At 37.0% G+C, this 13636-nt stretch overlaps 1 protein-coding gene across 6 annotated transcripts in view; it reads right to left on the reverse strand.

Annotated features, from left to right (window-relative positions):
- Positions 1-13636, reverse strand: part of MINDY2 (MINDY lysine 48 deubiquitinase 2) — a 75011-nt gene that overhangs the window by 10059 nt on the left and 51316 nt on the right. For all 6 annotated transcript variants that reach the window (XM_082733758.1, XM_082733757.1, XM_082733759.1 and 3 more), the window contains 2 exons: positions 3474-3647; positions 40-234 (listed from right to left, as the gene is read on the reverse strand). In XM_082733758.1, the coding sequence (XP_082589884.1) occupies positions 40-234; positions 3474-3647 (369 nt within the window). The remainder of the gene's footprint in view (positions 1-39; positions 235-3473; positions 3648-13636) is intronic.

The raw sequence follows: 13636 nt of genomic DNA on the forward strand, positions 1-13636 counted from the left end.
GTCATCATTGTATTTAAGAATCGGAACACTAGTTTTTACCTGGGCCTGTGTAGAAGCAGAAGCAGCAGCGGCTGCTGCTTGTTCCTGCTCCTGATAATATTGAGAAGCCCGTCTATCCTCTTCTTCTTGGAGTTTCTTTGCTAGTTCCAAATCACTGATTCCTTCAGGTATTTGTTCCCAATTGATCTCTTGGCTCTGCTGTTCTTGTTGTAGAGATAATGCCATAAGGTAGTCCTAAGAAATTAAATTATAATAACCATCTTTAGCTATGAGAGTTTACTCAAGAACCAAGGAGTGCGAAACACAGAAGTTACAAAACTAAGAGGAAGGCGTCTTAAAAACATACCAGAGTTTAAATATAAAAACTAAAGTTACCTAAGTATTTCTGTTTGAGAGCCATAATCTCAGTGATGTTGCTATTATTCTAAATATTCTTGGAATTCATTTAAAATTATTCCTAGCACTAGCATATAAAGCATTCAAAAAAGCTTTAAAAACAACTCATCTAAAAAAATCAACCCCCCCTCTGCCACCCCTTGGCAAAACTTCCCTTAGGGACACCTGGCTGGCTTTTTCTATAGAGCATGCATCTCTTGATCTTGGGGTCTTGAATTCAAGCCCCATATTGGGCATAGAGCCTACTTTAAAAACAAACAAACAAAAAATAAGCTTCCCCCCAATTTATGAAAGAAACATGTCTGTAGAAAATTGAGACAAAATTAAAAAGTATAAGTTAAAATTACGTTATCATTACACAAAGGTAACTATTGTTTTTGTCTTTTTTAAAAATATTTTATTTTTTTATTTGACAGACAGAGATCACAAGTAGGCAGAGAGGCAGGCAGAGAGAGAAGAGGAAGCAGACTCCCTACAGAGCAGAGAGCCTGATGTGGGGCTCGATCCCAGGACCCTGGGATCATGACCTGAGCTGAAGGCAGAGGCTTTAACCCACTGAGCCACCCAGGCGCCCTAAGGTAACTATTGTTAACAACAGATATATATCCACCTAGTTTTTTCTACATTCACATAGAAACGCAAACACATTTCCCAACCTCTCGTTAATGTCATGAAAGTCGTTTTTAAAAAAATCAAAGAATTTCCCAAATCATATATTAAATGTTCTTCCAAAACACGATTTTTAAGACCAACAGAGTTGCCCATCATACAGTGCTATTCAATTACTTAACCACCTCCTCCTTCCTCCCACAAACACCCCCAAATTATTTCCTATGAGAAAATGTGATGCATCTTTGCTGAAGGTTATATTATCTAACTTTACACCCATGTTTATAAAGAATTAGTATGAACGAAATTGACTACTTTGTGTATCTCCTCCAAACTACCCTCAAAATTAGAGAATTTTAATTACCCACAGAGGATATCTAAAAGCTTGTTGGCAAAGAAGACTCTGTACTATCTAGCATGAATATCTTTTTTTTTTTTATAGATTTTATTTATTTATTTATTTTTTATTTATTTGACAGAGAGAAATCACAAGTAGATGGAGAGGCAGGCAGAGAGAGAGAGAGGGAAGCAGGCTCTCCGCCGCCGAGCAGAGAGCCCGATGCGGGACTCGATCCCAGGACTCTGAGATCATGACCTGAGCCAAAGGCAGCGGCTTAACCCACTGAGCCACCCAGGCGCCCTCTAGCATGAATATCTTATTCAATTTTTTCTCCTCACTTCTTCAAATTGCTCTTTGCCACATCCCATGGTCTTAAATCCACTCCTTCCTTGCAACTTCCACAGACATTATCCTTTATCTTTTTTTTTCTCAGCATCTTACAACTTTACTACTGTGGCAACCTATTGTTCTACCTTCATTCCCTCTGCTCTGGTATTTTTTTACATACAGTGTTAGAAAAATCTTGTACATTTCTCTCAAGTAATATTTTTTCAAATGCCCCATAAAGTTTCTGAAGGAAAATGAGCATGTTATTATAGATATTTGTATACTTACCTTCCAAGAGTCCTAGAAAGATCAGCATTTGTTTGAATCCAGTATTCTGTGTACTCACAGCTTACTATTCAAAGTGCCATTATAAAACTTAACATATAATTATTAGTTGTTCAAATATTTGCCTCTCTGTTAGACTGTAGAATTTTTGAGGACAGAGCGAAATGATTTATCTTTGAATCCCCAGGACCTTGTTACTAGTGCCAGGAACACAACTCAATGAATATTGGCTAAATGAACAGTCTCTATGTACTCGAACTGTTAGTATCAGAAACATGTGCCAACAGTTCAACATAACCATGTTTCTGCCTCAGTCAGGGAAGAAGTCCCAACACCGTTATACTTCTAGGAATAAGTACACTTGTGGCTCCAAGACTGCTCACCTATAGCAGTCTCCGTTCTACATGAGAATTCCACTAATTAGTGCAGCTCTTGCTCTAAGTGTCGGCTTACTCTGGAGTCTAAGGCTCAGAACACCCACCTGCTTTTTTCCCTCTCTCTCCTACTTCTGACTAGCCAAAATATATCTCTAATTTGTGCTCAGCTCATCTCTACCACCAGGGCTAAGCCATCATTACCTTTTGCTTGAATTGCTAGTCTGCTTATACCTGTGTTGTCTGTTTACATCTATGCATTCCTCACATAGTAGCCTTTAAGAAAGGTAAAGTAGATCATCTCACTTCCATGTTTAACACTTGGCATATCCTTCCTATTGTAGTTTAAAATAAAAAAACTGTACCTTTGGCCTTCAGAATTCAATATAATCTGGCCTTCTGAACCAAAGTGTATAATCAATGTATAACATGTAAAATTATCACTTACTGATTAAGGAAATGTCATAAATATCTCACAATAAGTCTTTTTTTTTTTTTTTAAGATTTTATTTATTTATTTGACAGACAGAGATCACAAGTAGGCAGAGAGGCAGGCGGGTGGGGGGGAGCAGGCTCCCCACTGAGTAGAGAGCCCGATGTGGGGCTCAATCCCAGGACCCTGGGGATCATGACCTGAGCTGAAGGCAGAGGCTTTAACCCACTGAGCCACCCAGGTGCCCCCTCACAATAAGTCTTTAATTCAAAAGTTTTAGATAACTGAATTCACATTTGAAAGGAATGAGCATTTTATTTTTTATTCGGTTAAAAATATTTTATGGGACGCCTGGGTGGCTCAGTTGGTTAAGCAGCTGCCTTCGGCTCAGGTCATGATCCCAGCGTCCTGGGATCAAGTCCCACATCGGGCTCCTTGCTCGGCAGGGAGCCTGCTTCTCCCTCTGTCTCTGCCTGCCACTCTGTCTGCCTATGCTCGCTCTCGCTCCCTCTCTCTCTCTGACAAATAAATAAAATCTTAAAAAAATATATATTTTATTTATTAGGGGGAGAGGCAGAGACTCCACGTGGGGCTCAATCCCAGGATCCTGAGATCATGACCACAGCCAAAGTCAGATGCTTAACTGACTGAGCCACCCAGACACCCGAAAGCAAGAGCATTTAGAACCATATGAAGAAGACAAATTTACCTGATCTATCTGATCTTGCTGTCCTCTATATACAGTTTCAGGATCTGAAGGAGGCCGCAGATGAAATTCTGAGTCACAGAAATTTCCATCACCATCCACATTGTGTAGGCTTTCCCAAACAACTTTTTCTTCAGTAAGAAACCCCTGGTCTGTTACCAGCAAATACAGTAGACCCTTAATAAGAAAGAGAAAGGACTATTAAATTGACCCAAACTAGTTAAGACTTAAGGGAAATTTTATCACCTGTATGTTTAAAGCATATTAATTATTCCTATTAGTTAGATATAATAAATAGTAGACAAAGTAGATACCTTATTTGTTCACTGAATTAGGTCTACCTGGCTTTGAATATAGTTTAAAATTGGTATGCTATAGTATAATGAGAAGTAGGAAGCTGCTGATAGGTTCAACTACTACACAACTTATCAGTAAACCTTTGGGGGTTTATAATCTCATTTCATAAAATAGAAATATACTATACAAGTTCCTTAAATACATAGTGGGTAACAAGACACAGTCATAATAAAATGATATCACACTGCCTGTTTATTAAAAATAAAAAATTAAGCCTATATGACTAATGCAATCCATACAATTTTTTTCTTTTTCTGCTAGCACCATTAGCTGTTCTTCTTTCATATACTAACAGTACTTTGCACTTATTTCTATTGGAGCATTGAATCACAGTGTGCCACGATTGTTTCCCTGGCCTCGTTCCCAGACTATATTTTTAAATCTCTGTTATCTCTTGGCCTAGTGTAAGGTGCATCATAAAGTTGAAGTCTAAAATGTATTGACTCAATTAATGAATTAAGTTGTATTTAGTCATTACCACAGAATTTAGTACCAACCTCTAATTTTTCATATGCATTAGTTCTAATTCCAATCATATGTAAAGCGTCCCTATGATACCATATAAGGTTTATAAGCCATTTTTAGTTCAGATCTGCCAAAGATATGACTTCCATTTACTTGCTTAGGTTTCCCATTGGTTAATATGGTATTTGTTGTTGCACAGGATTCATGCTTCTCATGTTCTCTCATCAAAATTAAACTTAATAATTAAGAATAAGAAATTCCTTGGGACGCCTGGGTGGCTCAGTTGGTAGGGCAGCTGCCTTCGGCTCAGGTCATGATCCCAGCGTCCTGGGATGGAGTCCCATATCGGACTCCTTGCTCCGCAGGGAGCCTGCTTCTCCCTCTGACTCTGCTTTCCACTCTGTCTGCCTGTGCTCGCTCTCGCTCGCTCTCTCTCTGACAAATAAATAAATAAAATCTTAAAAAAAAAAAAAAAGAATAAGAAATTCATTGAGAGAGATTGGTGGTGGGGTTAGAGAAATCCCTGGATAGAACCATAACTCTATGATCAACTAATCTTCAACAAAACAGGAAAGAATATCCAATGGGGAAAAGACAGTCTCTTCAACAAATGGTGTTGAGAAAACTGGACAGTAACATGCAGAAGAATGAAAGTGGACCACTTTCTTACACCATACACAAAAATGAATTCAAAATGGATGAGACCTAAATGTGAGACCTGAAACTGTAAAAATACTAGAGGAGAAAACGGGCGATAAGCTCTTTGACATCACCTGTAGAAACTTCTTACCAGATACATTTCCCGAGGTAAAGGAAACAAAAGCAAAAATAAACTACTAGGACTTCATCAAGTTAAAAAGCTGCTGCACAGTGAAGGAAACAATAAAACAAAAAAAAACTAAAGGCAACCTTTGGAACAGGAGAAGGTATCTGTAAATGACATTTGGAATAAAGGGTTAGTATCCAAAATATATAAAGAACTTATACAACATCAAAAAAAATAATAATTCAGTTAAACTGGGCAGAAGATATGAAGAGACGTCTTTCCCAAAGAAGAAATAGAGATGACTAACAGATACATGAAAAGATGCTCAACATCACTCATCATCAGGGAAATGCAAATCATGAGGTTATCACCTCACACCTGTTAAGAATGGCTAAAATTAACAACACAGGAAACAACAGATGTTGGCGAGGATGCAGCAAAAGGGGAACCCTCCTACACTGTTGATGGCAATGCAAGATGTGCAGCCACACTGGAAAACAGTATGGAGGTTGCTAAGAAAGTTAAAAATTGACCCAGCAATTGCACTACTATGTATTTACCCAAAGGATACAAGAGTACTGATTTGAAGGGATACATGCACTTTGATGTTTATAGCAGCATTATCTACAATAGCCAAATTATGGAAAGAGGCCAAATGTCCACTGACTGATGGAGATATATCTCCATACCCACATGTGTAACACACACACACACACACACACACACACACACACGGAATATTACTCAGCTATAAAAAGAAATGAAATCTTGTCATTTACAACAAGAAACTATTGACTAAACTCTGAAGCTTTAAAAAACTAAGTAATTATTCTTTTTGAACATTTACTGTATGTCCAGCACTGTGTGACACAGATATTCCTAAATCTAAAATAGGAAATCTTTCCTATTGCCTACCACCAGTTACATCTAAGAATTAGCTGTATATACTGATTAATTTATATGGTCATTGAAATTACTATAGCAATATAAGAAGTATTCATAAAGAAAAACATTTTGGCATATACAGTTTAAAGACATTGCTTTAAGCAAAAATTATGATGTGATATTTCATTCTTTTTTAATCAAGTAGGTTCTAGTTCATCAAATATTCTACCACATGCTCAGTACTATGCTAAGTGCTTGAGGATTCGTATCATGAAAAGTAATGATCTTTCCTTACTTTATATTAGGTACCCCTTTTATGTTATTCCATAAACACTGCACTTACCACTATCATAGCACTTTATACATCGAACTGTAGTTGTGTATCTATTTACTTATCTGTTGTATGTATTTCAAGCTCCTTGAGGACCAGAGCCATATTTTATTCATCCATGCATCCTCACTACCTAACATATTTTTAATATCCAGAAGGATCTACTTTGCCCTAAAATAATTTAAAAGAAAAAAGTTCTTAAAAAAAAAATTCTAAAAGTTCTTTCCAGCCAATTTTCCACTGAATAGATCTAACCCTTCTATGTATATACTTACCAGAGTATATTTTAATATACCATTATATTATATAATATAATATCTAGGTTTTACGATTTAAGTCCTATATTAGAGTGGCTACTTACTAGGAGAAAAATTACAGTCTTATTCTCCAAATCACACTTTAAGGTGGGTAAATTCTGGGAGGGTTTTACTGAAAGCTATTGCCAACCATAGCATACGAATACTTACAAGTTTAACAAAAATGGTATTTTTTTCTTAAAATAGGTGACCTGTCTTCTCATCAGTCTCAATTTCTTCCCCTTTTAGATCTTGACATTTATCAAAGAAGTCTGTAGTCTACTGTCAATAATGCTAGTTATTACTCAACAGTTCCTTTATATAATTTCATTGTAGAATCGCAAAGTGGGGGCGCCTGGGTGGCTCAGTGGGTTAAGCCTCTGCCTTCAGAGCGTCCTGGGATCTCAGCGTCCTGGGATCGAGCCCCGTATCGGGCTCTCTGCTCAGCGGGGAGCCTTGCTTCCTCCTCTCTCTCTGCCTGCCTCTCTGACTACTTGTGATCGCTCACTCTGTCAAATAAATAAATAAAATCTTTAAGAATCGCAAAGTGTGTATTAATATAGTATGGAATAGTTTAGGCCCATTCATTCCTAAGAGTCCACAATTAAATGACCATTAAGAATAGTTCTGGGTTGGGCACCTGGGGGAATCAGTTGGTTAAGCGTCTGCCTTCAGCTCAGGTCATGGCCCTGGGGTCATGAGATTGAGACCTGCATTGGGCTTCCTGCTCAGTAAGGAGTCTGATTCTCCTTCCACCCATCCACTCATGTGCATTCTCCCTCTTTCACACAAAAATAAATAAAATCTTAAAAAAAAAAGAAAGATTAGTTCTTGCTTTTATATCCTAGCACTTTTGCTACATTATCTAGTCAAAGCATTCTTTTCTAAGCCTTGACTCTTCCTAATCTTACCAGTCTCTAAATACTAATCTCAAAAAAAACCTAATAAAGGATGCATATATTAAATTTGTAAATTATGTAGAAACGTATAAAATGTATACAAATTATTTTATATGAAAATTTTATAAATTTTTATAATTTATAATTATATAATTTTTATGATTATAAATTATAATTTTTATAAATTTTGTATTTATAATTATGTAATTTTTAAATATTTATAAAAATGTTTATAATTTTTATAAACTAGACAACTGGATCACCAAAGACAGAATGAAAAACTATTCTATCTAAAATACCCTGATTGGGGGGGGCGCCTGGGTGGCTCAGTGAGTTGAGCCTCTACCTTGGGCTCAGGTCATGATCTCAGGGTCCTGGGATCGAGCACCGCAGCTGGCTCTCTGCTCAGCAGGGAGCCTGCTTCCCCCCCTCTCTCTGCCTACTTGTGATCTCATTTTCTCTCTCTGTCAAATAAATAAAATCTTGAAAAACAAAACAAAACAAAATAAAATACCCTGATGGGGCACCTGGATGGCTCAGTTGGTTAAGCATCTGCCTTTGGCTCAGGCCATGATGCTGGGGTCCTGGGATGGAGCCCTGTGTTGGGTTCCTTGCTCAGTGGGGAGTCTGCTTCTCCTGTTCCCTCTTCTCCTCCCCCTTGCTCATGCTCTGTCTCTGAAATAGTCTTTAAAAAATAAATAAAATAAAATACCTTGATAGGTTAGTCCTATACAGAGTATGGGTTACCTGTATTAACAGCATACATGACAATATCATCGCAATTTGTAAATTGCTAAAAGAGAAGAAAACTTGTCAAACATATAAAAAAATTAATCATGTAATTATAGCCTTTAAACATGGAGGAAAGCACTGCCCAAATATTTTTGGTTGCTTTGCTTGGATTCCAATTACTTAATGTCTTTGGAACTTAGTTTTGTTTTCTTTATTATAAAGTAATAAAAAGGCAGTTCAATCAGAGAATTTCTGAGATATTTTATAAATTGAAAGATCAACTTTACTACTACTTAACAAGCAGGCATCTTTCCCATCTACAAATAGCTTTCTTATCCATCTGGAGAGGCAGAGCTGTTGAGTGTGGGCTTGAAAGTCAGGTTGGAGCTGCTTACAAACTGAATGGTCTTAGACAAGTTACTTAGTGCCTGTAAGCCTATTCACTCAGTTGTAAAGTGGGAGTAATAATACCCACTCCTCATAGGGAAGTGAAAATTAAGTATGATAATGCATATTAAGTGTTTAAAACAATGCAAGGCACATTAAGGCTTAATGAATATAAGATTCTATATTCATGAATACCACTGAACTCTATCTCAGTTTCTGTATCTATTGCCTTTTCCTCTCTCCTATTTAGAAGAAAAAGATGAATCTCTCTGCCTACCCTATCAAATCTATCACTTGTCTTAGTGTGTTTCTACATTCCTCATCCCTGCCCCCATTTAATGTGACAATTTTTGATGTGGCAGGCAGAGAGAGAGAGAGGGAAGCAGGCTCCCTGCTGAGCAGAGAGCCTGATATGGGGCTCGATCCCAGAACCCTGAGATCATGACCTGAGCCGAAGGCACTCAGGCCCTGAGCCACCCAGGTACCCTGTATCTCCCTCTAAACCACTTTTCACTTCTAATCCCTAAATGTAAAGTAAAAATGCAAACAAACAAAAGCCAACCTCAAAAACCCTGGTTTTGAATACACTCCAAGAGAAATGTAACTAAAGCGAAGGGGTAGAAGAAATAGTAATGACATAGATAGAAAGGCTAACATGGATAAGGGATGATTAAGAGGAAGTCATGAATAGACACAACAACAAAAGAGGGTGTCATGATGTGGAAACAGCTACATAGATGTCATTATATAAACCAAAGTTAAGCTAAGTGATCTACACAGGGGTCAGGGAATTTGTAGTTTATCTTACTAAAGAGAAAGCAGAAAGTACTGGAAAATGGAGAAGGATCATAAGAATAAAATGGAGTAACTAGATCTTAGCTATAGAATTATATTAGAATCTAATATACTAGAATCTAACAGTCATGATCACATAGATAATATGAGAAGCAAAACAGACCTACAAAGACTTTCCTAAAATTAGACGTACAAGGGTAGTTATTTACAATTCATTTTTACACTTTCAAATTTCCTGCCTGGATAAAAAAGTCACCTCACTAGCTAGAACCACAGGAATGGCCCTGAAAGCATCTGCTCTCTCACTAGGAACTCCTCCTGCTGCTTTCAGATTCTCATCTAGTTATGTTGATGCACAAATCTTCACAGGATCAGTATTCATTAGGAATTTGCCAACAAGATTAGGTGGAGGTATATGGAGGAAATTAACAGAAGTGACAGCAGAAATCGGCATATGTATTTGTTCCTGACAGACAGATGAGGGATGAAGAGTTTAAAAAACGATTCACCAAGGGCACTATTATAACAGACCACTAGCAAGAGCTGGACTTGATTATTTTCCTAGTGATGAGATGGAACAGTACAGGCACTTGTCCAGGGTTTAGTAATGGTAAATCACAATCTAGGAATAATAAGGGGCCTTTCCAATAAGAGGGAGTCAGTGAATATCTATGGTTGGGGAAAATATGAGAGGCTATGCAATCAAAACCATAGATTATGCTGTGTTAGACAGTTGAGAAGTGTGAAGTCAATTGGTAGATGTTATTCAGGGGTTAAAAAAAAGTCAATTTGACTCACACAACCATTGTGACTCTGTAATGGTAGAAAGCTTAATAAAATGTCTATGAAGATGGAATCATAAAGTTAGTAAAGAGAGAATACTTTGTCCAGATACAAGTTTTAGAAATATCTATAATCTTCAGTGCTTTACAAAGAGTCATCAAGAAGTCTAACCTAACAGAGAATTTGCCTCTGTTTCTATTTAGTGTCTAAAGAGAGGAATTAGAACAAAGATGAGTACTGGAGAACATTGTAACAGACATATACCTCCCCTTTGGTCATATAAAAGTCCATAGCTCATTTATCTCTAGGGTTTCAGAAGACTTTACACATAGAAGTTTTTTACACATAGAGTTTAGAAAGTTCCTAAAGAAATAACATAACCAATAAGGAAACTGGAAATAACCTTTCCTAGGTAATCCTTTGTTCTGACAACATGGACTTCCTCCTTGCAGGTCTTGGTCCTAGGACGATAGTGGCATAGTGGCATTATGATATGACATGGTTATCAGAAAGCATAAAGATTTTTTCTGCAAATCACAATAAAGATAAGCCCCACAAATAAAATAATTTGGCTACAGACACATATGACATTATCAATTTATTATTGACATTTATATAAATACTATACTTCAATATTACATAATTTATTATCATAGGGTACTAGTTATAGATACCACTTATCTGTAATAGAAAGTATTCTATCCTATGTTAAATTTATTTTTTGTTGAAAGTATATCTGTATATATAAATGTGTATCTATTTATATATATAAATGTATATATAATACATATATAAATGAATTGTATATATAAACTGTATATATAAATGAACTGTATTTATACTATAGGTATTCCAAAGGGGTAGGAAGATGGGAAATAAAGTAATCATTAAATATGAATGCATAAAATGGCTCTAAAATCTCAGGGGTCTTCAAAGTGAAAAGTTATAAAGACCTAATGTAGTATTAAAAGTAGCTGTATCGGGGCGCCTGGGTGGCTCAGTGGGTTAAAGCCTCTGCCTTCAGCTCAGGTCATGATCCCAGGGTCCTGGGATCAAGCCCCGCGTCGGGTTCTCTGTTCAGCGGGGAGCCTGCTTACCTTCCTCTCTCTCTACCTGCCTCTCTGCCTACTTGTGATCTCTATCAAATAAATAAATAAATATCTTAAAAAAAAAAAAAAGTAGCTGTATCTTGTTTGAAAAGCAGCTTTATAGTTTTTCTTTACTTATATCCTTATTAGATTATAGAGTCCCTGGGGTTTAAATTTATAAAGCACTAAAGAAACTCTTAACAACCCAGAAATTAGTGGTAGAGAATAACAGTCTTAATGCTGGACAGGTTTAACAGAGCAAGGGCACAATCTTCTATCCTATTTTCTTATCAAACAAGTATATACCATGTTGGAGGAATGCCTTCCCTACACTCTATTAAGTATTCTTTTAGGGCTTCTAGCTCTACACCAACAGCCAAAGGAATGTTACAGATTTTGTTGTAGATCAGTTAATCAGCCACTAGGTCAGAGGAGGGAAAGTGACTCTAACTCTTATAAAAGAATGTGCTCTTTGGGGGGCCTGGGTGGCTCAATCCGTCAAGTGTCAGACTCTTGGTTTCAGTTCAGGTCATGAACTCAGGGTCATGGGATCAAGCCCCCTGAGTTAGATGCTCAGTGGGGAGTCTTCTAGAGATTCTCTCTCCCTTTCCATCTCCCTGTATCCCTCCTCCTGCTCATGTGCTTTCTCTCTAAAATAAATAAATAAATCATAAAGTGGGAAAAAGAAAATCATACCCAGAATGTTCTTCTTAAAAAAAAAAGTACTCATTAAGTACTCTGCCAGATGTAAAGCAGTGTCTTATTTACAGACCCTCAGGACTAGACAGTTCAATAGGAATACAGGAAATATGACTGGACTGAGAGGATTATAATGGAGCATAAATAAATTGTTCACAAGCCTACAAGATCCCTGGAAAACACAGGATTTGCATCATATTAAAATGGAGTTATTTCACTAAATGTAATGCATTTTCCTTGTTTGGACCCTGGTTTGAACAAATCATTTATCAAACAATTTGAGGGACAAATGGGAAACTTGAATATGGCTTGGGTATTAGGTGATAGTAAAAACTGCAGTTAATTTTGTTAGATCCAATAATGGTACTGTGATGTGAAAGGAAAACATTCTTGTTTAGAGATGCATATTGAAATATAAGCAAAAATAGGTGAAAATAGTCAATACCAAATTACTAAAAGTGATGAGTATAATAGGCATTTAATAATTTAATTTTAATAATTTTTAATAATTTTAAAAATTTAATGACATTAAATTAGTGTCATTACTTTTTTCTAAGTTTGCCATTTTTCATTAAAAAAAAAACAACAAAAAAAGCAGTGTTACTGTTTCAGTTTTGTGGTCACTACAGTAAACAAGGGAAACTAAGCATTTCCCTTAGTGACTGACCACCAAAATAGTTCCCATTTATCCCTTCTATAAAAACAGGATTACCTTAGTGAAGAATGATGTTCCTAAATTTCTCTGGTTTTCTATTCTTTATTGCACCCACTTAACAAAGTCCCAAATCTAGAATAGCAAGCTAGCTACCTTTGCCATGTCTATACCCTGATGAATACTTCTGCAGAAAAATTACACAAGAGGTATATTCATGTAATAATTACCATCCTCAAGACTACCTTAATTTCTCTAATTAGAACTTTCTCTTACATGCTTTAAAAACTATTTCAAATGACCTCCTTCAAATCTGTTACCAAACTTAACTACTCAATCTTAGTAAATGATCTTGCCTTCCAAATAATAGCAGAAACTAGGAAGCATTTAAACAGTAGCTTTCTCTACTTCCTGCCATCAGATCTATAAATTAGCTGTACTCATAGTCTATTCCTTCCCTCCTATACAACGAAGAAGTCGCTTTTTCTTTTTTTTTTTTTAAAGATTTTATTTATTTATTTGTCAGAGAGAGAGAGAGCGCGAGAGCGAGCACAGGCAGACAGAGTGGAAGGCAGAGCCAGAGGGAGAAGCAGGCTCCCTGCGGAGCAAGGAGCCCGATGTGGGACTCGATCCCAGGACGCTGGGATCATGACCTGAGCTGAAGGCAGCTGCTTAACCAACTGAGCCACCCAGGCGTCCCAGAAGTCGCTTTTTCAACTAAGGGTTAACCCCCTTGGCCTGTGAAAATTTCTACCCTTTCTCACCTTCTTAGGAGCCTTCTCTCATCAACTATCTCCTCTCCGGTATCTTCAACCTTTCTCTCTCTACTGAGTCATTCAATATTGAAACATGATCACATCTCTCATATTAAACAACAACAACAACAAAACCCCTCTGGATCCATACTCCACTACAGCTCTGAGACATTAATGTCTATGCCTCCCTCACTGTTTCAGTTTACTATCATGTTTCTAGTTCCTGACGTCCCAATCATTTCCTAACCAATTCAGTCGAGATCGGGCACGTTCAGT

The sequence above is a fragment of the Mustela nivalis genome (genome assembly GCF_964662115.1).
Source record: "Mustela nivalis genome assembly, chromosome: 6".
Classification (NCBI taxonomy): Eukaryota; Metazoa; Chordata; class Mammalia; order Carnivora; family Mustelidae; genus Mustela; species Mustela nivalis.